The 27,904-nt window shown below is 42.7% G+C and overlaps 3 protein-coding genes across 6 annotated transcripts in view; 2 read left to right on the top strand and 1 right to left on the bottom strand.

Annotated features, from left to right (window-relative positions):
* The window catches only part of tube1 (tubulin, epsilon 1), a 23,058-nt gene extending 11,167 nt beyond the window's left edge, over positions 1 to 11,891 (top strand). Inside the window, exons 12-13 of one of the 3 annotated variants that reach the window (XM_069161671.1) lie at positions 497 to 657; positions 11,869 to 11,891. In XM_069161671.1, the coding sequence (XP_069017772.1) occupies positions 497 to 655 (159 nt within the window). In that variant the 3' untranslated portion in view covers positions 656 to 657; positions 11,869 to 11,891. Of the gene's footprint in view, positions 1 to 496; positions 2,254 to 11,868 lie in introns of those variants that run through there. The other 2 variants (XM_069161670.1, XM_069161669.1) reach the window with 2 other exon arrangements.
* ccn6 (cellular communication network factor 6) lies at positions 1,136 to 7,483 on the bottom strand. Its single transcript, XM_069161672.1, has 5 exons — positions 7,419 to 7,483; positions 4,127 to 4,406; positions 2,798 to 3,034; positions 1,526 to 1,719; positions 1,136 to 1,417 (listed from the first exon to the last, which is right to left on the bottom strand). The coding sequence occupies exons 1-5, from the start codon at positions 7,464 to 7,466 to the stop codon at positions 1,136 to 1,138; spliced, it is 1,041 nt and encodes a 346-aa protein (XP_069017773.1). The 5' UTR covers positions 7,467 to 7,483.
* LOC138205593 (organic cation transporter protein) lies at positions 11,206 to 27,904 on the top strand. 2 transcript variants are annotated; one of them, XM_069161668.1, is made up of 10 exons: positions 11,206 to 12,132; positions 12,778 to 12,881; positions 13,800 to 13,954; positions 14,700 to 14,868; positions 16,901 to 17,024; positions 19,812 to 19,918; positions 21,781 to 21,992; positions 23,362 to 23,470; positions 25,223 to 25,435; positions 25,704 to 27,904. In XM_069161668.1, exons 1-10 carry the CDS (start codon positions 11,785 to 11,787, stop codon positions 25,783 to 25,785), a joined length of 1,623 nt encoding a protein of 540 aa, XP_069017769.1. In that variant the 5' UTR covers positions 11,206 to 11,784; the 3' UTR covers positions 25,786 to 27,904. The 2 variants fall into 2 exon arrangements, with proteins under 2 accessions (XP_069017769.1, XP_069017768.1); XM_069161667.1 differs by having other exon boundaries at positions 25,223 to 25,796.

The raw sequence follows: 27,904 nt of genomic DNA, 5'->3' as shown, positions 1-27,904 counted from the left end.
ATGATACTCAATGCAATGCTTCTTGTGTTTCTCCACTCTCACTTTACACCATCCATCATGTTCAAACTAACTGATACAACAGTCCTGCAGTTCATGAAGGTCAAAAGGTTTTTGAGGTTTTGTTGTAATTCTGTTAAAGATGTGCTGATTGTGCAGTTTGTGGATCTGTAGGACTGTACTACAGCACTCTGACTGATGGTTCCTTTATTTGGTCCATCCCATTCATATCAATGATTGTAAGCTATTTTTTTTATTTTTATTTTTTTTATTTTGAAATGGGAGCAGAGGTGGAATCGTTTTAATCCCAAGACTAAAATGAATGCCTTCATTTTTGGCTTCGTGTCACAGTATCGGTGGCCAGAACAGACCACATCTCAAAAGTAGTAAAAAAGTCCTCTGGCAGAAGGGAAGAGACTGAATCTAAATTAAAATGCTTTGGTTTGATTTCAGACTGAGTGACTCTAACTTTGGTCTTTTTTGTTGTTGTTTATTTTAGGCTCACTTGCATCACTACCTGCAGGTCGAGGGGATAGAGCAGAGCTTCTTCTCCGAGGCTGCCGCCTCCCTCAGCTGGTTGATTGAAGAATACGATCATCTGGATCGCACCAAAGCCCGACTGGTGCCGGACGCAGCCCGACTCCGCGTCGCCACATGAAGGTCCGCTCTGTTTGTGCAGCCGTCCGCTTCTTTGCCTTTTTCAGCAACAACTTCACACGACCAAATGTCTTGTACATACTTTTATAAACCATATATCAACACTGTCTAATTTATGACCTGATCATAATGTTCCATGTGTGAAAAAATAAACAGGAACAACATGTAAGTGCAGCTCTGTAGTCTGACCGGATTTGCCTTTAGAGGCTCCCTGATCGCAGCACAGTGAGATTAATGGTGTTGCAGCTCGTTCTCTGGCCATGTTCCTCGTCTCTATTGCACATACATATCCTGAACACGTGCTTTTCAAAAGCTCTTATCATAACTAAAATTTTCTTCATTTATTTAACGATCACCGCCATAAGTTTTGGCCATCTATGAGAATTCTTGCGCCACGTCGCCGCTGCCGAGGAGAACCTGATCAAGTGTTTTCCCCAGCAGGACCCGTTCCCCGCGGGTCTCCGCTTCTTCGACGAACCCATCAGAGCAACCGCAGGTCAGAGAACATGTCGCCCGGATCGCTGCACTTCCTCTGGCACACGCACGACGATATCCACTGCATCTTCCACTGAGTGCCGGAGCCGCCTTTGCAGGTGAAGTTGACCTTGATCATGCGAGACTTGTTGGGGACGCAGCAGCGCTTGTCGTTGCACAGGCCGCAGTACGTGGGCTTGAACTTCTTGGTGCTGGTGCAGCCGGACAGCGACAGCTTCTCCGCTTTCTTTGCCTGGAACTTGGGCCGGCACGTCTTTCCCTTTGGCACCTGAAAGGCAGACGCGGCGGTCGGTACCTTTTTTTTTTTTTTTTTTTTTTCTGTTTTTGATTGTGAACATCAAAGTGCGCCGATACTTAAACAGATTGGAGTCGTCACCTTAACGCTCCTCAGCACGCTTTTCTCGCACGGTCGCAGCAGACACAGGCGGCGGTCCTTCCTCATCTCGCATTTGCTGTTGTCGTTGTTGACGCGCGCGGAGATGCCCAGGCCGCAGGTCTTGGAGCAGGGACTCCACGGGGTGGTCTGGACCAAACAGTTCTTCTTCCAGGCTAAAGGAGGATCCCTGTAAGCTTTCAGTGTTACAGTTAAAGGGTACCGTGTCAACAACACCCCGCACAGTGCCGAGCCTGTGTGCTGCCAAGCAGAGCACAGATCGCAATCAACCCCGTAACCTCCCGACGCCAAGTCTTGACTCGCCGCGAGGGAGGGAGTTCGGTTCGTAACTTGAAACGCTTCCTCTGAGCTTCTTCTCGTGCAACTCAGCCGACACCACGGAGACGTTTGCTTTTCAGTGAACGCCTACATTGCAGCAACAGATTTCTGTCCCTCCAGGAATTCAGAGTTGTTGTTTTTTTTTTTTATGATTATTGCAATCCAAAATGTTTGATTTTGTTCAGATTTTCTAGTATTTCTACAGTTTTGTGATGTAATTTGCAGCGTTTTGTGAGTTTTTGCAGTAGAATTGAAAAAATGTCAAGTCGAGGAAAAAAAACGCGAGTTTTGTCTGAGTAGATGACTTTATGCTGTTTTACCTTTAGCGCAGCTTCTGTTGATGACCTTTTTTGCAGAAAAATAGTGGGAATAAAAAATTTAAAAAAAATCAATTGCAAGATTGCGATTTCCTGGTGGGACTGAGATTTGTCGTTTTCCCCCTCAGCTGAACTGCCACGATTTTTTTGTTGTACATATTCCAAAAAGCTTTCAGTTGCCGCATGTGGATGTCAGCTCTTAAATATTAAATTTGAACAATGTGCAACAGCAATAAAACTGGAAACGATATATTTCGACTGAAAAATGAGCCTCCGTGAATCAGACGGATCTTGTTCCAGATAAGTTCCTGCAGAGGTACATGTCAGGCTGGAAACACCAGCCGTACATCAAAGTGACATTACTGCTGCTTTTAATGAAAACAGGCTCGTTCCTCCTTCTCCTCCTCCTCCTCCTCCTCCTCCTCATGTAACCGGAACAATCCATCAGTTTGTTTTGCTCCGTGAGGCCATCTAACCACAGGTAGTCACACCTCACACTGCTGAACTAATGAAGCCCCCCACCACCACCACCCCCACCCTCCATCTGACCTGGACAGCAATTAGCATTCCAGGCCAGGCAGGCCGGCCTTCACCACACGTTTACTCTCTAAACACACACCTGACATGTAGGTTGTGTCCTGCTGCTGCTTGTTTGGGCTCTGGCCACTGCGGAGGCCAGCTGGCATGCTGCCCATCAGGGGGGCGGGGCCTAAGAGACCCGCGGGCTTCTGGATGAAAGCGGGGGTGCAGCCGATGGCCCCGGCAATGCATGTGCACTTGTAGAGGGGGCTGGGCTGGAAGGCTTCTCCGTTCTCATAGTGGGCCCCATTCAGGTCACAGCCCACCGCCATCATGTCTGAGGAGTCGAGCAAACATGTCAGGAGTCTTGATGAATTTCTCCTGATGAGGTTACTGTTTTTTATGTGCTATTTTTTTTATTTTCCTGGTGACCCATGAGGTTTACCACACTTATTTTCACCGGCGTACAAACAGTTCTGGCATTGGAGTCAGAATTCACTGAAAACCTTTCATAACAACTCTTTTGTAGTGCTGTTGTTTAACAGTGTAGTTACCGGTCCGTGTAGTTACACACAAGCCCGAAGGAAAATAAATGAAATGTAAAAATATGCCTCGATTCTCCGGAGACCGCTCCTGTTGTGTGTGGATGGAGCGCAGCCTTTCGGGACTTTCATATTCAAAGTTATGTCTCCATAACACTTGATTTACACACTTTTTTTGTGACTGGTTTGTGTGCATTTGGGACGTCAGCGTGGAACTAAAACGTGCGCAGAGAGAGCGCACATTCAATTTTGTGTAAATCTTTTTGGGAAAAGAGAAGCAGAGAGCCCAACAAGCCACTCGGAGCAGCTCAGCTGGCTCACTGCTTCACCGCTGAAGGCTTCCTGAAACATTTCGACCGCCTCCATTGATGATTTCTCTGTTTTTACATAAAGAAATGTTTTGTGTGCTCTTTGCTCAAGTCAATGGCGACATCTTAAATGTGCATATTTCAACTGTACCTCAACTGCAGATTCTGATAAATCAACCCAACTTGGAATATTTGCTGGCGATGTTTATAGCTGTGCATCTCAGAACCCTTCAGGTTTCCTCACGTTCATGTTTTTGAATCTATTTCCAGTCAACTTGTTGACAGCACAAAAACAAAAAACAAATGAAGTTGCCATCATACGGCTCTTCCAGACTTTCCAAATGTTTTTGGACTGAAGGAATGAAATTGTGAAAATGTGGAGATTAATTTGACTTTAGATTACTTTGTAAAGTAAATGGCATATTCCAATGTTTGACAAAAAACTACAACAACCCTCATGTGTTTACAGCACATGGAGTCTGAACACTTCATCACGCTGTCCAAGTCCAAAGTAAGAAAGAGAAACTGTCCCGATGAGGTCATTGTGTCGAAATGTAGAAGAAGAGCAGACAGACTCACATGCACACAGTCCGACCTCGTATCTGGGCTGGTCCGCGGAGAAGTCGCAGTACATGCCCTTGTGCGGGTCGCACACGTCCCTCTCGTTGCACAGCTGTCCGATCTGTCGGGCGCAGCTCTTGCAGCAGCCGCAGCCGTCCAGGACGGAGCTCACGCCCGGCGAGCAGCGAGGTCTCTCCCGACACTTGCAGGGCCACTGGCAGAACTGCCGCCTCTCGGCCGCAGCCCGCCCGCCTCCAGGACCCAGCAGCTGCCCATTGTTCTGAGCCCTGCTGAAGCACTGCGGCCAAACACAGAAAACAAAGACAGGTGGTCTCACCGCTTCTCTCAGGGATGGGATGGATTTTTAAAATGTCAGCTGTTCTGAGCTGGTCTGTTTGATTGACAGGCCTGTGGTGCAGTCAGGTTACAGCTATCGATGGGCGGGACGTAGTATTGACAGCACGGCCAAATATGGTCACTACCGCCTCCGAACTAGCGAGAGGTCGCCGGTCAAATTCCGAACTGGAGGCTTGATCACGGCCGTTCACAAACCGACGGGTGACCTCACTGCTCGGTAGTCGCTTGGTTACGAACTAATTTGTTTTTTCTTTCTCTTTCTGATGGACAGACTCTTGTCGAACCTCCAGGTTTAGCTCCTGCGGAAAATGTTGGAGTAGGAGGGCGAGAGCCTGCCACGTGTGAGGAAGTTAGTTTCATGCAGACACCTTAATGGGAAACAGAGTTTGTTCTTCACTCTGGTACCTTCTGCCAGCCAAGGTCAATATTTTGTGTCAAATATTTTTTGGGCCGCGAGAGAGAGAGGACAGCGAGAAGTTCCTTTTGTTTGCTTTTCCGCTATGAGTGGAAAAAAAATAACCTGGCACTTTGAGAAATGAATTTCCTCATTTCTTGATGTCAGTGGACCTTCTAGGAAATGGCAATATAAGATTTATGAATTGTGAATTACCTGCATTTTCTATCATTTCTACAATCTGTATATATGAATAATATCAATTGTATGAAAATAATTTGCAAAGATGCCTGTAAACGTGGCAGAGTTTAGTAGTTTGGAGAACTGGACAGTGTTCGAGAAGCTCTGCTCTCTGAGTCCTGATAGTCCTGATCAGCAAAAACCCATCTTAAGACCCAAACTAAGAATGAATGTGCGTCTGTGTCTCCTCATTCCCACCGGTTAGTTTTAAAATGTGATGTCACAGATTACCAGGTCCCCTGTTGAAGTTGTAATAAGTAATGTAACTACTTTAGTTACTTCATTAACTTTACATGGGATTGTATTTCTTATTTAATTGTATTATGTTTGCCCACACTAAAAAAAATATGTAAAACAAATGTAAACTAGGCAGTGTACCCCGAACACCACTCCATGCTGATTGCTCTGATTACACACTTTATGAAAAGTTATTTGATATAACTTGAATTAAGATTGGCGTTATTGGATTTTAAAGCACAACCAGATCACAAGTGTGTCGATCAGCTGACTGCAGTGAAGGACAAATGTTCCCATAACCTCAAACCACGTCTGCGTTCAGATGCGCTCCATGCTGAGTGATGATAGGACCATCAACCGGCCTGGAAATTGTTAATAGCTGCACAACACTGATTCCTGAACGTAAACATGTCGTCACGACGATGACCAACCGCCTTGGCGTGGTCGCTCAGAGCAGTGCACATTGATTTGATTGCAAGACCAGAGGTGGTGTGAATAAAAACACATCAACATAGATGGAGCCCGTCGAGATGCAGACGGAAGACGTTCCTGCCCAGCGAAGAGATGCGAAGCAGCAGAATTAATGTTATAATCTACATTTAGTCTTTTACCACAAAGACTATATTCAGATCTAAACCCTTTATAATCACTAACATTTTGAATAGTGACTGTAATTTGCTTTGTTTTGATGTAAACTGTAAAGACACGCTCACAATGACATTCTAACATGCTAAAGTTTAACAGGTATAACGACCACTAGTTTATTTTAGCGCAGTAGGATGGTCACATCTGTTAATTAACACTAAAGAAAGTAGAGTTGAGTCTCAGGAATGTCATTTAGACACATTTTCCTGTTTTCCTGACTTTTGAAAACTCAACTTTTCTGACACCCTAAAAAAAAAAAAGAATTTTCTACCTCATAAATAAAACGGACTGAATCTTATTGGAGAAAAAAGAAGTGCCAGTTGAGAAATCCTGCTAAAAGGTATCTAGCCTAGCTTAGCAAAGCCCTATTAAATCAAACATCTGTTTTATGTATTTAATGATTAAGCTATGAATCTAGCTCATTAGTTCACGTGGACCACAAACGCTGAAGAAGGACCGAGGGCACGTTGTTTCCCTTTCATTTATTACATCGTCCGAACATAGTGTGGTCTAGCTAAAGTATTTTTTTTCAGTAATGTTTGTAAGGCCCAGAGCAGTGATTAATCATCAGACTAAAATGCTTAAAATTAAAGTTTTGCAACTTAATTTTACTCAGTTTGACTCCTATTTTCTGACTTTCATTTCGAGCAGGATTTGGAGAATTTCAGCCCGAGTATGAAGGTTGTGTCTTGTGCTCAGTGTGGGTATTTGTTCTTTTCTTCGTGTCACTTTGGCTGCTCTGACATATCTAACCACATCACGGGTGTAATTTACAGTACAATTACACCTGTGATGTCTCGTGTCAATCCAGTGTTTCTCAACTCGTATTTTTCACAATCTACATGATGATTAAGGAACATTTAAAAAAAAAAAAAAAAAACATCCTGACAATAACTCTTCTTGAAGCACCCAGCTGACAGCAGTGAAGATTTATCTCTAAAATTGGGAAGACTGTAGCTGGAAGCAGTGGAAACAGTTTTGAAATGTGAGCTCTGAAGTCTTTGCTATGATGAAACCCGTCCATGGTGCCACTTTAGCTCCAGTTCCCTTCAGAACTCAGTGCTTCCAAGGGTCACGGAGGGTTATGCCAAAAATCTGAAGCCTGTCTGCCAGGTTTACTGAATGAGCTCATTTCATGGTGTGAAAACGGGTCCGTGGGAGCTTCAAATACAAAGACGTCAGAATGTGCTCTTCTTTTTCTCGCTCGTACTTTTGAAAGACTGAACCTCAAGCACAGTAAAAAACCAGTCTATACAAATCATCCTCAAACCCCACTGATGAAAGGCAGATTCTAAATCCAAGTCAGTCTCCTGCTACTGGAGCATCCAAGCATCTCAGCTGGCATTTGTCCCGGTTCATATCAGGTATATCGAGTGTTGTCTATCAGAGACAGTCTGTGTGCAGAGTGAGAATAGAAGTTGATAACGCTCCTCTTACCTGTTGAGCAAGGATGAGCAGCAGGGAATGGCAGAGGAGCGATAGCATCTCTTGAGTGTGAAGGCTTGTGTGAGCTCCAGGAGTGAGCGCACGGGGGGACGAGGGAGCAGGAAGGTGGGGTTGAGGGGAGGTGGAGAGGAAGGGGTGGGCTGGAGAAAGATTGGGAGAGCTGACCTGTTGGAGTCGGGGACAAAGCACCCCTCTGTCTCCTCTCTAAACCACCTCTCCCCGCCTTACTGATCCAGAAGGGGGGAATGTTTGTCTTTATAACTGGTGGGCAGCTTCAAGACTTTCAAGTTCTGCCCACGTGTTTATTCCAAGTCGAGCTCACATCTATCTGGTGTAACCAAGAGTTAAATCTGTCCGTGACAGGCTGCTACACAAAATCCACCAAAAGTACCTTCTTTTCTTTTTTTTTTACAAGAAATAATGTCCAGTTAATCGTTGAATTGTTGAACAAAACCTGAATTCATGACTGGAGCTCTTCTCAGTAAATACATTCACTGTATGCTGTTTGTTTAATGGGGCGCTGAGGCTTCATGGCCCCACATAACGTGGACTCGCATGTATTTGAGTTCACATTCCTTTATTATTTACACGGAGTAAAGAGGTCCTTCTCAGAGCTAACGCTCCACCTCATCCTTGAAAAGCCAACGTCCTCTTGAGAATTGACATTGAAAGACTTCACAAAAGACGCTTATTTACACAGTTATCCTCATTGTGCTGCTGCTGGCTACTGTCCTACCAACAGTAAGACAGTTTAAAGATCTGGGAAGAATAGATCAACCAGTGTTGAACTTTTAGTCACGATAGCAGCATGACAGTGTTGGCGTGGCGGATAATTGGATTGCCAGACAAAAGTGTTGCTATGAGATCTTTCCTGGTCCCCAGAGGATGAATCCTCGTGTCTCTGCCGAACCTTGCTTTTCCCTGTGGAAGTATCATGTGCTGCTCGTGGGAAATATCTCATTATCCATGAGATTGATTGGGTTTTTTTTACCGACATTCATGGTCTGCAGAGGATGAATCCTTATAACTTGTCCAATCATTGACTTTTCTTGTGGCAGCACCATTATGTTAAAGTCAAAATGTGCTCCTGGTGGGAAATATCTCCACATCTACAAGATAGGTTGGTCTTTGTACAAACTTTCATTGTCCCCAGAAGATGAATCCTAAAAACCTTTGAAAGCCCCCAGCTTTTCCTGTACTGCCACCATGAGGCTGACACTGGTAGTTTTGGGTGAAATGTATTGATTTTTGGATGAGTGACCATGAAATGTATCTCAGACATTCATGGGACCCAGAGGATGAGTCCATCTCACTTTGCTGATGGTTGACTTATCATGTGGTGCTATGGTTGGAAATATCTCAACATGTATGAGATGGTTAGGCACGACATTTTGAACAGACATTCATTGTCTCCAGAGGATGAATCCCAACCACGTTGGAGGTTCCCCAGCTTTATGTGTAGTGCCGTTATGAGGCTGACACTGGTAGTTTTGAGTGAAATGAATTGACTGTTGGATAAATGTCTATGAAATTTGGCTTAAACATTCATGGAATACAATCCCTGACTTTTCCATTGGCAGCACCATCGGGTCAAAACCAAAATATGATACTGGTGGGACATATTTCAACACCTATGAGATGGATATGTCTTTGCACAGAAAGTCCCACTGTAAAGCCATGAGGCAGAAATTTGCGGTTTTGAATGAAATGTCATCAACTATTGGATGGATGGCCATGAAATTGGATTCAGACATTCGGATTACCTTCAGTACTTGTGTGACAGTTAGCAGAGTAACCTGAGGTCCAACAGTACGTAGAGTATAATGAGTCCCAACCCTGAAACAAAGGACGCTTGGTTGACAGCATCGACAACATGCAGCATTTGAGTTCCTTAGTGGTTCAGTGTGGAGGATTTAGCTGATCTAGTGGCAGAAATGAAATAATGAAATATAACATTCATAGTTATGGTTTTATCAGTGTTTAATCGCCTCAAACGAAGAGTCGCTGTTTTCTTTAGATAAGCCCTTGATATCTACACAGGGAGCAGGTCGTCTCCCATGGAGCACGCCAAGTGGCTCTGTCATATTGCTATAGAAACCCAGGAGGGATTAACCTTCCACCGGATTTAGAGAGGGACTTTCATGTTTCATCTTAACCGTAGATTCTCCTTCTTGGGTGGGCCGGGTGGAGGGGTGGGGGGGTGTTCAGTTGGTTTCAAGCACACTGCTCCTTAAACTTGTAGTATGAATTATGGCCAGTGTGATTTATGAAATGACCACATGCTTTTTGGAGATGTTTCCAAATGTATTGATATTTTTCTGACCGACCCTATAAATCTATCAGACGTCCCGAGCTTGTACAGTGCAGACAAGGTTTCTTAATGTCAAGCAATTCCATCATGAACCTGAAAAAACATTGTGATCTAAGTTAGTTTTATAGATCGTGAAGCTGTTGCTCGTCTGAGAGGCATTTTGAGATTAAAGCTGTGGATTTCAACCTCTCTAGCTCGGCGTTACAATTTCCAATAGACAGATTGCCCTCACAACACAGCCAGACAGAGATCAAGCAGAATGCATTCATGTATGTCAACCTCTAGTTTTACACCCCAGTTCTCATGAAAGAGTCTCTTCAGATTTTAAGGAAGTTGTTGCAGAGTTTCCAGGAAAAACGTCCCTGTCCCTGATTGTTTTTTGTTTTCCATGTGCGCATTAAAAAAACACGAAGAATCCAGGCATCCCTTTTCAGGACTCAGGAATGTAAATGGATGTATTGGGAGAGCAGTGGGGTTGTTAACATATAACTTTCCCCTTCTACAGTTTCGGGGCCTTGAGGAAGTGAAATGTCAGGGTTGAGGAGGCAATCTGGATCTACATGAAAAGCATTTTGAATTTACGTGTAGATTAAACACTCTCGTCAATTGGACAACTGGAACTTCTTTCTTCTTTTGGCTGCTTTGATTTGTTTGATGTAACCACAAGAATTGTGATGGTGCTGCAATTTTAAAGAGCGGAGGCAGGTGACACAGACAGTGGCCCGAGTGATGAATGGAACTGGGAGACACCTTTTAATGGGTTTGAAAATGAATTCAAAGTTGTTTTCAACCCATTATTCCTGTTTGTTTTTGACGAGAGCAAGTTTGACTGTATTTCAATGAGGGCCGATGACGTCGACCCGACTGGTCTCAGGGGACTCTTGATTTGAAACATGCTGTACTCACTCTATATTTCCCGTGTTGCATTGTAGAGCCGGTCTTGAGTTGCGACTTGTCCCGACTTGACTGTTTTAATGAAACTAGTCTTCAGCTCCCTCCCTTTTACTGCTGTGCTTTTGCTTTATCAGTTTAAACTCTCTGAATGAGACTGTATGCATTGACTGCTACTAGCACAGAGACGTGAACACAGGAGCCCCACGCCTCGTGGAAGAATGCTCGTCCTCTCAGATTACCCCCCCGAGAGCTGCGCTCCAGTTCTGTGAATGGTTCTGGTAGTGATGTCCAGTGAGTATAACCCCTGTGTTTGAACTGTGCTTCAAGCAGCAGCAGCCAGGACCTGATTAGGAGCTATTGATGAGGGGAGTGAGTGCAGGGTACTCGGAGCAGCCTTCATCTCTCCCTGCTATCTATCTGCTTCTTCTGTGTCACAGGCTCAGACACTCACTCCACCCACACGGCATCCAATAGTAGAAGAATTACTGAACAGCACTAAGAATGTGCCTGTCTTTCAGTCTCCCTGGGAACAATTGAACAGCCCGAACAACTGAACAATTGAAGTTTGACAGCTGAAATTCAAGAAAGAAAGACAGCAGCCCTACGAAGTCTTTTTTTTTTTTTTATGCAGCGGTGGTTTAATTCTCCCGCTGCTGTAGCAGGCTTTAACATTTCACTGAAGCAGGTTTGTTTGTGTCCACAAACTTTTGGAACCAAGTCAAAATCAGTTACCTAATTTAATCTTATGAAACTTTTTGAGTAGGGAGGGGAGACAAAAGCAGAGCAGCTCAGCCACCAACACAGCGACTCCTCCCACAACAGGAAAACACCTCCCTCATGCTCTGGTTCACTCCCATCACTCGGAGGTTAGATCACTCTCAGACAGCTCCACACTTCACTCCAGATAGACTCAGGTTGCTCTCAGCGTGGAGCACAACACAGGTGTGACTACATCTGTGTGAGGACACTTTCTTCTCCACCTGTTAATCATCAGCCTGGCGCAGACACTAGCTGCACCTTCTATCACAGACATTTGACTGACGCTGGGCTCTTCCTTTATCCACTGGTGCATCCATGGCAGCTGAATTTTAGGAGCACTTCTGGACCTTCTGAATCAGACCAAAGCAGTTACAGTTACAAACAACTAGAGAAATGAATTTTGATGAAATTCTCTGCCTTATCGGAGGCTTTGGGAAGTTCCAGAAGATCCTGTATGTGTGGATCTGTCTACCGCAGATCTTCCTGGCATTCCACATGCTCGTCTCCGTCTTCACCGGGGCCGTCCCTCCTCATTTATGCCGCTCCACGTGGCCCTCAGCAGGCGCTCCGGGCTCTTCAAACTTCAGCCTTCTGACCTCCCCCGAGGGCCTGCCTAAGCTGTCCTGCAGAGTCCCGCTGAATCTCAGCGGGGCTTCTATTGGTGCTGGACACCCAACTGCGCATTGCCAGGACGGCTGGGAGTACAGCACAGAGGTATTCCAAAACACCATTGTAACTGAGGTGAGTGGAAAACCAGCAGCCTCTCTGACACACTCTGAAGTCAGGATTTGAATGGACTAAATATTGACATTTCTTCTAATGAGTCCAACACGAGGACTCCAGGCTACTACGGTATGTTGAGGGCCCTAGCAGGTTTTTTACAGTGAGCTCTGGCGACATCTGAGACACAGTTGAACAGGATGGCGGTTCACAGATGGACTCCTGCAGTGCAGGTTTTTTTTTTTTTAGGCCTCCTCCACATACCCTGCCAGGTTTTGTAACACATTACATGAGGGCTGGGCAGCAGGAGCTTTTACATGACCAAAATGATGTGATTGGACAAGGCCATGTCACATGTGGCAGCGAGCACAGAAACTGGGCAGCAGGCAAGAGATCTGCAGTTGATTTACGAGACAGGAAGTTACAGGAAGCTGTCTCAGGCTTTGTAATATTCCAGCTGTGGATAATATGAAGGACCTTAGTGGTATTTTTTTACATTTATATATAGATAAATATAGATATATGGAGATATATGATTATTTTTATGAGCTCTAGAGCTGAATGAATAGGGACTTAATATCTAAGGATGTACTTCAGCTGTTTGAGAGAGTCGTCGGACAGGTTCACCAAATGTTCCATCTAACTTCCTGTCTTCTTCCCTTCCAGTGGGACTTGGTTTGTGATAACGCCAGCATGAACAATGTGGCTTCTTCCATCTACATGTTTGGCCTCCTTGTTGGAGCTGGTGTGTTTGGAAGCTCAGCTGATAAGTAAGTTAAAAATTGTTCATCCATCTCCCAAACACTATTGAAGTGATTATATTCTTCAGAGGGAGGATCAATAAGTTCTGAGACTGCTCCTGTTGCGCGTGAACGATGCGGCGCAGCACCGTGAATACTCGGAGCCCAGAGAGGCTGTAACCTCGTCAGTACAGAATCCAAGTTTTGTCACCTGATGAAAATCAGCACCCGAGTTACACGTGCTTTGGTAAACAGTAGTTCAGGTGCATCTGTGATGTTTAACCTGAAACTTGAGCAGAGAGCGCACATCAAAGTTTGTGACAAACTATTTGGGCAACAGAAAGAAGGAGTAGGGAACTCAATCCGGGGTGTCGAGGTGGTGAGGAGAGACAATTGTCTTATTGGGGGCAAGAAACTTGTGGGTTTTCAACACACTGTAAGCTGTACTGTGTTTGAAAAGCAAAGTGCCATGACGCCACAGTTCAGGTCAGAACATCACAGTAGAACTCGGTGTCGACAGTCGGACCCTGTGAGACGAACTCATGGTGCTTAATCCTGCAAATGTCAAAGAAGACCCACCTGGTTGTGTGCCTGACCTGAAGCATCATTTTGGGTTCTGGACTGCAACGTCCCGCCCCTAAGAAACGTGAATGTCACTCAAAACACCTCTGCAGGCTCTGGGCTTCATTGCTGTGGGCTTCCTGAGTTTGACCTCTGGTCATGCCATCGGAGAAATCAGAAATCAGTGCGACAAAAACGTGCGTAACTCAGGTGCTGATTTTAATAAAGCTACTGATTTTATAACACGTACTTATGAGGGTCGTACCTTCCACCTGCTCCGAGCACATCATGGTGCTGCGCATCGTTAACACGCAACAGGAGACCTCATTTAACAACCTTGTAGTTTGCATGCAATAATCAGGTCCTGAAACTTTTATCTTGTTCCAGATACGGTCGCAGGATCATCATCCTCATCAACCTCGCTATACAGGCTGTCTTTGGGGTCGCTGCTGCTTTCGCTCCTAATTTCTACGTCTACACAGCCCTTCGCTTTCTGGTTGGAACATCCATCTCTGGTGTTATCATGAACGCCTTTGTCCTCGGTCAGTGGCCTCCTGGAGCTCAGCTCTGCAATGAAACATAAAATCCATGATGACATAAATAGAGAAAGAAAACTGGCAGATAACTGACAAACAATTTGTCTTCTTTGCAAGGTCTTATTAACATTATAAGGATTTTATTTAATAATCTTCATTATTAGTGTCATTTTTGCAATTAAAGAAATTATGTCAAATTCCATCATTTCTTTTGATTTAAAGGGAAAGTTTACTAAAGTTATGAATAAAATCTTGGCAGATTGATTTAATATGATATGATCATACATTAGAGTTGAATTGATTCTTATATTACAAAAACTTCGCATAATAAACAACAACTATCTGCACTAGTAGACACAACTAGAGGTTGGAAAGGAAACCTATTTCTAAGATTTTAGAAGTGTGATAATATTCCCAGTTCCCTGTCAACTTAAAATAAACTGGTCTTAAAGAGACACTAAACCAGTTTTACATATTAGTCATTTTTGTCAAGAGAAGCACTAAAATGTTTATTCAGTGACCTCTGTGGCTCCACACAAGTTATAGCAAGTTTGAAAAATCTTGAGCTTGGAGACTACAATTGTTTCAACCAAGCAGAGCTGGTTATCACACAGATGCTACTGTTTGCAGTATTATGAAATGTCAGGTTAAAAACAGCATTATATGTTGATTTGACACCTTAATCCACCCACTCATGTGTTTGTCATTGTGTGTACCTTCTGCTGTGTATTCGTATGTCCCTGACACGCAGGCACAGAATGGACGGGATCCAAACAGCGGATGCTGGCGGGTATTATCACCGACTACTTCTTTGGCTTTGGCTACATTCTTCTGGCTGGAGTTGCGTACCTCATTAGAGACTGGCGTAAGCTGCAGCTGGCTATATCAGCACCTGGGTTCCTCTTCATCTGCTACATCTGGTGAGCGAGCAGCAGTCTGACCAGAAAAACAGACAGAGTTAATTTCTTTCCAGAAAAAACCCGGCTCTGACACTACTGTTAAACAAATCATCAACAGACTGATATCATTTTTACTTGTTCAGTTCTGTGATTAAGGAGATGCATCTCCTCTGTGTAAAAAACAAAGTCTAGCAAATGCCCAGTGTCAAGCACGATTGATGCCAAATTCCTCTCAAACTTTTAGTGTCGCACTGCAGTGAAACTTGCTGACCTCTCTTGAGATCAGTGTTTGTCTCTTGCGTTTATCACACTCATTTTTAACTGCAAAATAGAACTAGTAACATGAATACTGGCTGCAGGCCATTTAGGTGTTCCAGTATTAGCTGATGTTTAGGGCTGCATATTAAACTTTCATACGTTTATTACACTGTCGAGTATCACAAAATGCCATTCGGTAGCAGATTTCGAGACCTTGGCTGCATCCACGCTAACACGTTTCCCTTTTAAAACTCTATTTTTTGTCTGTTAACACAGCAGTAAATCTCCTCAGCGTCAGTGAGACACAGCGTTTAACAAATGTTCCCTCTATTTCAGCGGGACGTCCACTTAGATAAAATCCCTTTGTTTCAACATAAGACCCTGTTTCCAAAAAAAATTTGGGACGCTGAGTTAAATGTAAATAAAAATAAAAGGTAATGATTTGCAAATCATGCAAACCCTTATTTAATTGAAAATAGAACAAAGACAATATATCAAAAGTTGAAACTTAAAGCTGCATCAAAGCTGAAAATATATGCTCATTTTGAATTTGATGGCAGCAACACAGTTGGGACAGAGGCAACAAAAGACTGGAAAACTTGTGAATTGCTAAAAAAAAAAAAAAAAAAAAAAAAAAAACACCTGCATGAACGTCCCACAACTAATTAGGTTAACTAATCTGGTTAACAGGTCAGTAACATGATTGGGATACAGAGAGCATCACAGAGAGGCAGAGTCTCTCAGCAGTGACGATGGGGAGAGGTTCACCACTCTGTGAAAGACTGTTTGGGAAAATGGTGCAAAAATTAAGAATAATGTTCGTCAATGTAAAATTGCAAAGAATTTGGAGATTTCATCGTATTGCCCATAATATCATTAAAATATTCACAGAATCCGGAGAAATCTCTTTATTCAAGGAAGAAGCCGATATTGGATGGCATGGACTAGCTCTTCGGGCCCTCAGGCAGCACTGCATTAAAAACAGAAACAATTCTGGAGTGGAAATCACTGCATGGGCTCAGGAACACTTGTGAAAACCATCATCTGTGAACACAGTTCATCGCTTTGTCCACAAATGCAGGTTAAAACCAGATAGATAGAAACATGATCCAGAAACACCAATTCAAAATAAACCTGTTTTTCAAAAAACAATAAAATGTCAACATTTGATATTTTGTCTTTGGTCTATTTTTGTTAAATATGAGTTTACATGATTTGCAAATCATCACATTCTGTTCTGATTCACATTTTGCACAGCATCCCAATTTTGGAAACTGGGTAGGTAATGTAAGTAAATCTTCCACGAGGACAATTTATTTCTGCATACCTGTTTGAGTTGCTGCGGTAACTTTACATTTACTCAGAGAATTTGAAGCCTAAAGAGGAGATTTAAATTATAGCTTCCGCGAGAGACATTAAGGGAACGTTGGTAAATTATAGTGTCTAGTGATAACTTGCATGCGAGGCGTTTTGGGGACACCTGTTATTTATAGCTACATAAAACAACCTGAACTACCTTTCTAAATCGCATGTAAACTAAAGTTTTGTACCATAATGTGCAATGTGTTTAATGGATTTCATAAAATCAATATGGAAAAAAATATTATTCAGGAACATGTATCAAATGTTGAGCTATCAGTTTTGGTATAAAATGATTTCCTGCCCTAATGATGGAACACCTCAGTTTGTCAAACAAAGTGTCTCCATGAATCACATTGGAGGAAGTGCATGTGTCTGTAAGATTTTCACATTATTATTATTATTATTGATTATTAAATGGTCCCGACATTTTTAGGGTTTTGCCAAAGTCCGCTCGCTGGTTGATGGCCAATGACAGGAAAGAAGAAGCATGGGAACTGATCCGGAAGGCAGCACGGATGAACGGGAAGCCGCTCACTGAAGACCTGCCCATGTGTCAGGTGTGTTTCTTTCATTGTTTATCATCTTACAGATATGTTGATTTATTTAATGAGTAAAATCTTTAAAATGTCAACAATAACAACAAACACTCATTATACTCAAAACCAGTGCTATTAATTCCCTGTTGGTTGTCGTCACCTTTGTTGCAAGTGTTCCGCCTCTGCACAGTAATCCAGTTAACAGTAATGGAGGCAGCTTTATCACCAGAGACTCAAACTCATTTTCGAACAGCTGGGTGGATAAAGGCTGATTTATATTTTGAGCCTGCAAGTCAGCCGTCTGAAATGAAATGTGGCTTGTAGATTTGATCTGCTATAGCTAATTATTAATTAATTATGAATTCATATCAGATCTTAGAATTTTTTGAAAACCCCCTTTTAACTGTTTGACATGTTAATGTTCTTGACGGGCTTGTAAACGAGAACTCCATAAAATGTCCTGAAATGTTCTCTTGGTGGCGGCACACATGGTAAACGGAGGCTTCTGTTGAAAACCATCCCATCTGTCGCTGCATGTTCGGCCTCGCTGTCACACAAACCTGCAAATGATCGACGAGGTTTAGATTCTTTTCATTCACACAAAACCAGCAGGGAGGCGTCAGACCAAAACCTGGACTCATAAAACAAAACATTCTGCAAACATATTGCTGTTACCACAAAATGAAAGTAAAAATAACTGTGAAGTAACTCAGTACATTTACTGAAGTACTGTAGTCGTAGAATTCAAGTGAGGTACTTGTACTTCACTTCAGTTTTACCATGTGATACTACTTTATACTTCCACTGCACTTTATTTGAAAGAAATATTTCTTACTTTCTGCTCCACCAAATATTTCTGACAGCTATAGTTACTACTTTTCAGATCAATATTTAATGCCTAAAATATATGATCAGTTTTTATATATGCATTAATATACATAGATTAGATGCTTCAACAGTGTCATGTGTTAAAAATAGCTCCCCAATGGCAGCATTAACATGCTGCTCACGTGTCCATGAGTGATACCAAGAATTAGGAAGAAATTACAACTTGAAGTTTTTGTTTTTTTATTGACAAAAACATCTCAACAAAAGATCCATTCAGTAGCTGTTTAATAGCTAAAATTTTAATCATATCCTTGGTCAGTCAAAAGTTCACAGCTGTCATTGAAGTAAAGATTTCAAAAACGTCTATTTTTGAACCTGAAGCGCTCGGTTCGTTTTTTGAAATGTCCACTTGAAAACAACATCCACAAATGAACCACCTCGGACTGCATGAGAGACGCTGGGGAGGAATTTAAACTAGAGTAAATGCCCCTGTCCCCATCACCGGGCCAGAGAGAGAATTTAAAAAGTATAACAACGAGTCAGTGACTGCACGACCAAATGTGATGCACCAGAGACAAAGCACAGCAACGCTTCATCTGAATACCAGAGAACTGTCTTCAGAAGCAGCCTGGTCCTCCAGTTCAGGATGTTCACCCTCCGAAACAGAACTTTCCAGATTTCACCACAAGTCTGCGTTTATAGACACGCGTCGGACATCTGGCTGCGTTGTACTGGAACCGGTTGTGTTGCCCTCCAGCTCCGACACGACCACCACAGCTGATCACTGCCTTTCCACATAAGCCTTGTGATTCCACCAGATGTGCTGTGCTGCGTTTTTATCAGCGTCCCAGAAGATAGAAATATGCTTCCAGTCTATATTTGAGGATGTTCAGAGGAACGCCATAAAGAATCTGGTGTATTTTCACAATAAAACATCCTGTGCAGACTCCTGATCATAAACAACAACACCACATCAATGTTTTTTTGAAAGACAACAAACTTTATTAACTTTGTCTGTAGCCTACAGCTCAAAGTAGGAAACCAGACCTTTCTTCTCATCTTTAAACAAATAAACTAATGTTGTTAGTGAAGGATGAGCTCTGTGGCCTTCGAGGTATCGGTTTCTTTACAGGAACTGATCTTCAGTCGTCTGTCTCTCAGTACTGAAATAACTTGAATTACTGTGCTGGCAGCTCACAGGTATCCCTGAATTTAACACTGAAACATACAGTTCAAGGATCTCGTGTTTTTTTGGTAAGATATTTATCCAGAAGACATTTTGTACATTATTGGAAATGTAGTTTTTATTTCAGTTTCAAACACAGGTTATGATGTAAAAAAAAAAAACGAGCTTACACACAACAGAGCGTCGTGTTGTTTGCATGTACTTTCTGTTCTGGGCTGTTATTACAATCCAAGAAATCAGACTTTCATTATTTACATAAAACACTATTTATATAAACTATCAGGTTTATCAGGTTTAATCTAGTTGGATTCAACTGAACATTGTTTCACACAACACGTGCTGCAAACTGGAGGTTCAGAACCAACATCAGAACCAACATCACAATCAACATCAGAACCAACATCAGAACCAACACCACAATCAACATCAGAACCAAGTACTCTTCCACCAAATAACTTCCACATCAACCCAAAAGACTGTTCTTATTGTTTTTGGGGGGGTTTATGGGCCTAAAAATGTTGCAGGAATGCTGCTGACATCGGTGCTGAGTGCACAGACAGCTCTGGAGCGGCTCTGCTCCTCGTGCCGAGCCTGATGGGAGACAGGGCGTTACAATCAGCCGCAGTCAGCTCGTTAGCTGAGCATGCTAACTTCTTGGAGCATATCTTGTAAACACGTTGGAAACAACAAATGATAAATAAATATGAAATACTCACTCGGAAGCAGCCATTATTACTTTGCGTAACTGTTTTTGGAGAACTTGACTGTTAACTGTCCCACTCATGTTCCACCAGGTCTATAAAACTGAAGAGAAAACTGTGTTGAAGAAAAATTACTCGTTCTTTGACCTCGTTCGAACCCCCAAAATGAGGAAGCAGTCTCTGATTGTCTTTTATCTCTGGTGAGTATTAGCAGAACTCCTTTTCTATCATTTTTATGTATTTTATTTTGAACTTCTCTTTACAACACACGTTTCCATGTACTTTATTTATTGTCTTCATCAGTAAAGTTATTTAAAGAACCTTCTGACTTCATCTGTCGTTTTTAATCATCTCAACAACTGCAACAAAATATTCATCAAACCTCAAACAACAATATGAACAGCAGTCTTTATAAATATAAACTTATTTTGATGGAGGCTCAAATAGCCTAACATTAAGTCATGATAAATCTTTACGAGATTGGTTTCTGATTGGAGTGACTGCTGACTGCGTGGGTTAGGGTTATTAATAACTGATTAATCAGGCCTGGCGGTTGTCCTGGTCCGGAACCGCTGCACAGAACACATCTCCATGGTAACATCCAGTGTTGGAAGAATAATTGACTGGAGAAACACTGGAGAAACACCCCATTATAAGTATTAGCAGAAAAACATACGTGAGTGCTCATTATGTAAAATTACCCCTCAGAGTGTTACATTTATCATAGTGGCGCTCAGAGGATTTCTCTCATTTCTTTTTCTCTCTGTTTTTGTGAAGGTGTATTAAAACCTCCTGTCTGGTTTATGGCCATTTTCAATGGATTATCGTAAACATGTTGAGTTTTTTTTAAAACGCTTGGCCACAAAGAGTGAAATGGAAACGGGAGGGCACAGACTGTCAGGAATGTTGGACTTGAATTGTTCAGTTTTATAGAGGAGCCAGAGAAGTTCTGCTGTTTGGGTTTGTCATTGTAAAACACTAAAAACAGAAGTCACAGCCACAAGTAAATGTGTGTGCTGTGGGGCACCGCTACCAGTCAATACTTCTTCCGACACTGGATTTAAGTATATCAGGATGCCTGAGATACGGCAGTGATGATGATGATGATGATGATGATGATGATGATGATGATGATGATGATGATGATGATGATGATTGTGTTTAAACCAAAAAGCTGATGTAATGCTGACTGAAGAACTTTGATACTTTCTGCTCAGGATTTGAAACTACAGTGACGTGATGTTATAAAATAGTAAAACAGTCAAAGAGGGCTGTTTGATTTTTATAGACACTGAAGAGGAGTCAGCCGTGTTGGGGATTCTATATTATTCATTGATATTCAGAGGTTGTTATCAAAGTGTTCTTGTCCTTGTGCAGCCTGAAGCTTCCCTACGTACCACAAACTTTAGTTTAGTGATACAAACTTTGGCTGCTCTGGGGTCTGTAAAAGTGGTTTCATTGCAGCAGTATAGTCATAACAATGTAGTGTTAATTAATGAAGACACAATGTGCTCTTTTTTTTATGGATGTTTTATGGATTTGTGATGACTTTGTATGTTTACTGCACAGCAAACAGTTTACAGTGAACTAGCTTGTGAGTACAACTTTGAAAATGGGCTTATTAAAAAGAAAAGTTTTTACATCAAGAGTTTTTCAAAACCAGAGAAAAAGAAGAACAGACCAAAAAAAAAAAATACAGCTGTTTAATATAGTTATAGTTACTTATAGTTACTGAATATTAAACAGGAAAGATCTGTTCATTTATCATAGTATAAGGTTGGTAAAGGCTCAGTGTGTAGCATTTGAAAATTCCTTCGTCTGGCGTCCTCCTGTGGTTGCATCAAGAATGACACAGCAAACAGCAATGCATTTGTTTTCATTTTTGTGTCATTTGCACCAAGATTGTCTCAGTTTTTCACAAACAAAAATATACTCCATCAAAACAAGTGTTTTTATGTAGAACGTGAGAGTCAGCCAGTCATAACAGCCAAGTTGCACAAGGAATTAAGCATTCCTCAATGATGATGCTATCTTCTCTGTCTTTCTTCGGCGTACGTTTCAGGTTCGTCAATGTCCTCGTGTACTACGGTCTGTCCCTCAACATTTCTGACTTCGGAATGAACATCTATCTGACGCAGTTGATCTTTGGTCTGGTAGAGATGCCTGCGCGCACCATTACCCTGTTCACCCTTAACCACTCCCGAAAGATCTCCCAGCTAGCTTTCCTAGCAGTGGGTGGAACTGCCTGCCTGTTGACCATCTTCATCCCCAGCGGTATGGACACACATGTACAACTCAACTGCAGGCTGCAGACATCCTCATACACAACCCTGCTTCCAAAAATGTGTAAAATGTAAATAGAAACAGAATAAGATCTAAGAATTGGTGGGTTTCATCGTCTACGGTTCATAATATCATTAAAAGATTCAGAGAATCTGGAGAAATCTCTGAACACAAGGGACAAGGCTGGAAACCCATATTGGATGGTGGTGATCTTCGGGCCCTCAGGCAGCACTGCATTAAAAACACACTATTCTGGAGTGGAAATCACTGCATGGGCTCAGGAACACTTGTGAAAACCATCATCTGTGAACACAGTTCATCGCTGCATCCACAAATGCTGTTAAAACTCTCCAAAGAAGAAACCAAATATAAACATGATCCAGAAACATCGCCGCCTTCTCTGGACTGAGATCATTGAAGATGGACTGAGGTGAAGTGGAAAACTGTCCTGAGGTCTGATGGATCACAATCTGAGATTCTGTTTGGAAATCATGGACGCTGCATCCTCCAGGTTAAAGAGGAGAGGGACCATCCAGCTTGTTATCAGCTCAGTTCTAAAGCCAGCATCTGTGATGGTACAGGGAGTGCACATGGCATGGGTAGCTTGAACATCTGGAAGGAAGCATTAATGCTGAATGATATATTCAGGTTTTGGAGCAACATATGCTGCCATCCAGACAACGTCTCTTTCAGGGAAGGTCTTGTTTATTTCAGCAGAACAACGTCCAACCACATTCTGCACGTATTCCAACAGCATGGCTCCGTAGTAGAAGAGTCCGCTGATAAACTGGCCTCCTGCAGTCCAGACCTGTCAATCATTGAAAACATCTGGAGCATCAGGACATGAACAATACAACAAAGGAGACCCTGAACTGTTGAGCAGCTCAAATCCTCTACCAGGCAAGAATGGGACTACATTTCACTTTCAAAACTCCAGAAACAGGTTCCCTCTTAAACCTAGATGTTTCCAGTGCTGTTAGAAGAGGTGATGCAGCACAGTGGTCAACATTATCCTGGACCAACTTTTTGGAGACATGTTGCTGCCATTAAATTTAAAATAGGCATACATTTTTTTATAAAACAATAACATTTCTCCGTTTCAATATTTGCTATGTTCTCTTTGGTCTATTTTTAATTAGATATGTGTTTATGGGATTTGCAAAGCATCACATTCTGTTTTTATTTACATTTTACACTTTTTTGTACAAAATGTGAAATGAACTGTAACTGCTGCTGTAAAACGGTGGCAGATCTTTGCTCTATGTCTGTAATGTAAAATATCCATGGCTGGTTTTCATGTTCAATGCTTTCAGGTTTTCTCAAAACCTGTTCCTTCACCTTTCTGTGATCTTTCTTATAGATTTGTACATCATCAAAACAGTCCTGGCCATGATTGGAAAGTTCGGCATCACAGCTTCCCTCTCCATTATTTACGTCTACTCAGCTGAAGTGTTCCCCACCGTTATCAGGTGAGTGCTCCTCTCCCAAACAGATTACCAAACAAAACCTTCCTGTGCCAGCTTTGATAAAAACCAAACCTGTTCTTGCTGGTGATGATTGACTTTGTAGCAGGATATTGGATTTTCATGGTATTATGACTGTGTTTGGAGTTCATTTTGAAAACCGGTCAGCTGTGATTGTGTTGTAAATGAAATATGATGCCAAAAAAGCCATTTGATTGGGCAGTCAGCCAGATAACACGTTGGCAACCTGTTTCTGGCTTGATTTTGTCATTACACAAAAAAAGACACGTACCCGCTTGAGAAGAGATGCTGAATCATTAGTAACTGATGTTTCTTTAGTGTATGTCTTGATGACTCAGGTTGACTGTAACATGTGACATGTAACGTTACAGTATATTTATATCACAGGGTTGATTACCTTTTAATAAATGTCTGGGTGCTGCCTGCATGCTCGTAGCTTTCTGAGCTGTTCTGTTGGTGTTTCTTGACAGATTCTTACTGACATTTTCATGAGTTAAGTTCACAAATATTTTTTTTCCAAGAACTGTAACATCGGACAAACTTACTAACAGACACATGATCTTTACTGAATGTGAACTTCTTCATATCCACATCAATACAACAGGTTTAGCAGCTAAATCTACATCTGAACAGAAGATATTTGTCTTTGCTGAGGAAACTCTTACTTCTCAGGATGTGATTCCACAGTTGCTGCGGGTCACTGAAGAATACTTGGCATTAAAACAGTGATCAGTTCGTTTGTCCATTTGTCTGTCTTGAACATTTTTGTTCAGTCACTTTTTATTGACAAAAAGTCTCGTATTGAAATACTACTTTATGTTTTAGTTGTTTTTTCTGTGAAAAATTAATCAATTCATATATTTTGTTGTAGTTTTTGTTGACAAAACAAATGGTAAACTGTGTGCACTTTTATCGTGCCTTTTCACCTTAGAGGTCTACAAGCACTTTACAATTTTTGTCCACTACTGACCCACACACTCACATCAACCCCGCCATGCAAGCTGTAACGTGGGGTTCAGCATCTTGCCCAAGGACACTGTAATGTGGACAGGAGCAATCAGGAAATGCACTGCGCTGCAATATAGCACAAAATATGGGAAAGTCGTCTACTTGGTTGAATTGTTTCTTTTTTTTTTGTCTGGTTTGTGCAGCTAAAACCAGCCTGAGATGGTTTCTGGTTTTAGCTGGTGTTGCTGGTCTGGTTGGGTCACCGGACTGGTCGAGCTGGTGTTGCTGGTCTGTCAGCGGAATTGGCCAGCTTGGTATTGCCGGTCACCCAGCTGGGCCGAGCTGGTGTCTGCTGGTCCAGCTGATTGGCCAGGTGGCTGTTTGGACTGACCAGCAGAACCCAGCTGGTAAACTGGTGGAGCTGGTTGGATGGCCTGACGGTGGAGTCACGAGCAGCGTCCCGAACGGCAGCGATCCGCTCCGGTGGCCGCATCAGACCCAGAACACGGTGTAGAGCTTCTGACTGCATCCAGCCGTCCAAGGACTCCTTCTGGCATTGATTAAACCTTTTTAAAAACGTACCTCTGCTCATCAAAATGTATTAACTATCTATTTGTTTATTTATTCATGATATTTTGTAGCATATCAAATGAGATGTTTTATTTGTGTTGAAATTCTTTAAGCAGCACAGTAAATGAGAAGGATTAGATGTCATTATCCAGATAACACTTCCACACACAGGTCCCGGGTCACTGTGGCCTTTTTCTACTCATCTCTCTTCATTTTCAGACAAAATGGGATCGGGATGGGCTCCATGTGTGCTCGGTTCGGGGGAGTCCTGGCTCCCATGATGTATCTGCTGAGGGCCATCAGTCCACAGGCTCCCATGGTTCTGTGCGGTCTCTGTCCCCTGCTAGGCTCCGCCCTCACACTACTGCTGCCCGAGACAGTCGACAAGCCTCTGCCTGACACCATCGAGGACGTGGAGGGATCCAACCTCAGGTCTGACTCAGCTGTTATTAAATATTCAAAGTCCAGAACTACGTCTGCTGATTCGTTAGTGCCTGTGGAACCAGTGACGACTCCACGGAGATGCGGGGAATATTTACAAAGGATTCATGTAACTGCACTCAGTGACTCTGCATTTGTCTGACCAACAGTGAATCTATGCTCAGTGACTGACATCCGTGTTCAAAGCGCCGACCCCACTGTGGTGGCGAAAAAGTAGCGACTGAAATGTGATCGGCTGTTGTTGTTTGTTCTTGGTCAGTGAGGAGGACAGCGGAGTGAAGCCAGTCATCTACGACACCTCCTTGAAGAACGTAAATGTCGGCAGCAGCAGGATGGACTGACGAGCAGTTGCAGCAGGAGTGAAGCAGGCAGTAGTTTCAGGATGAAAGTCTTTGCTTCCAGTGGAAGTCATCATTCAACTGTTTTTGTGGAAGTCCAAACACTAATGATGGTGCGTTCAGGGAGCTGGGAAGTGGGAAAGCTCAGACTTGGTAACTTCGGTAATCCCAGTTGAGAGCGTTCCCATGACAACAACAAAGAGGCAACACGGCGGCCTCATGGATATCTGCTCTATCTGCTGTGTGAATATAGAAAAGTGACAAACAACCTCCATGACAGGGACCAAATGGAGTCATTATTATTTCTACACTTCATTTCTACGTGTCGTTTTTAGCAGATATCGTTTAAACAGCGAACTAACGGCAGCAAAGTAGCGTCCGTGCGGGAGGGCTGTTACCGTCGTCGTCCGTCAGTCTAGTTATTAGTCTTGTTTAACGGCACGACACCCTGCTCTAATTAGTACCACCTGAATTAACCATGAAGTGACTTGTTTTTGAGCTTGCCAAAGGATATCTCTACCTTTCACACAAACGTTGCCACGTCGAGTGACGTCACACCTTCTTCTTCTCTGGGCTCTCAAAAACATCCGGCTTTCCTGGCTGGAACTTCTCAGTTCAACAGGCGTTCAGGGGATTCCTCCCACTCAGAGGACAGAACTTTGCTACTTCCCTGTTGCTTATGAATGCACCATGAGTCCATGTAAATAGAAACTGGTGTCATGACAGACGTGCAAGACCTAATTAAAGAAAACGCATATTAAAAGGTCCACTTTCAGCGGTCCAAACACCCATGAAGCTGCAGGAAGTGGAGTCACACAAGAATCCCATATGATGCATACAATACCAGAAATGACAATATAGAGTGTTACATTCATGAGGAGTGCAACACATCACACCTTATAATAAAGACCTTTTAATGTTATATGTATTTTATCTATTGCTGACATGAAGCTATTGATTTCTGCTTCTTTAACTTTCCCGACACACCACGCGACAGGCGATCAAAAGGTTCTGAGACTGCTCCTGTAGAGCGCAAATGGAGTACAGCACCATGACGTGCACGGAGCAGATGAAAGCTACGACCGTCTACCAGCGTGTGCTGATTCTGATCAGGCAGCAGAACTTGTAGTGCTTACTCATGATGCTGATTGTTTCCCACTGCTCCATCACACAGACTGGATATGAAAGTGTTCGTAGCTTCGGGTCTGTAAAATGGTTCCGATGCGGAAGTGCCTTCAGCTGCAATACCAGCGAGTGCCACTAGAGGTCGGCTCCAAAAAGCCTCCGGCTCCATAGACTCCCATTCAACTTCTCTCATCAAATTCAAAGTGAATAAAATGTGTCCATCAGTTATCTCGGTGTTGTTAGCTAAAGTCACTCCTTCTTATTAGTTTTCTGGAGGTCCATCTGAAAATAATCCCTCATTCATTAGAAAAGAAGATTCAAAAAGACCTGTTTTTGGGGGCGTGTCTGTTTGATTGACAGGCCTGAGGTGCAGTCAGGTTACAGCTATCGGTGGGCGGGACGTAGTATCTTCAGGGAAAGAAGTCGAGCGCTGACTTCAACCACATCAGGTTCCTTTAGGAAGATGAATTGGAACACTGAGCAGTGAACCAGGACTTATTAACCAACGGACCTCACTATTGTTGTAGCTCATCAGTGTACTCGTATAAATCTCTGATGTAACATTTAGAAACATTCATGTCCACTGAACAGAAGCAAAAGATGACTGACAGTCCTCCGGTTCTTTTGACGCAATGAGTCTCTGCTCTCTGAGGGTCTGGTGTTGGTTTATGGCTCATGTCTCTTCACAGAGGATGTGAGTGTGGTGAGATGAAGTGTAACTGTGTTAAACTGCATGTTTACAGTAATATCAGTCCACAGACGCTGTGTTTAGGGAAATGCTGACACTCGCTGGTGGACGGCGAGCAGCGCGTCTTTCCTCACAGCTCAGACAAATACTTGGAATATTAAACTGTATGTGGCGTCATTTAAATGTTTTACATGACTTTTACATGCATATATATATACTTTTACTTTTACACATTGTGTGAACCAAAGTCTGTGACTCCAGCTGTTCATATTCTGTTTTTACCGACTTTATTTGAACAATAAAGTTTTG

Source organism: Embiotoca jacksoni, unplaced genomic scaffold, assembly GCF_022577435.1.
Source record: "Embiotoca jacksoni isolate LCO1_2020_lvr unplaced genomic scaffold, fEmbJac1.0.p SCAF_29, whole genome shotgun sequence".
In the NCBI taxonomy this organism is placed as follows: domain Eukaryota; kingdom Metazoa; phylum Chordata; class Actinopteri; family Embiotocidae; genus Embiotoca; species Embiotoca jacksoni.
Note: the sequence above shows the minus strand (reverse complement) of the source record. Positions and strands in the feature narration are given on the sequence as shown.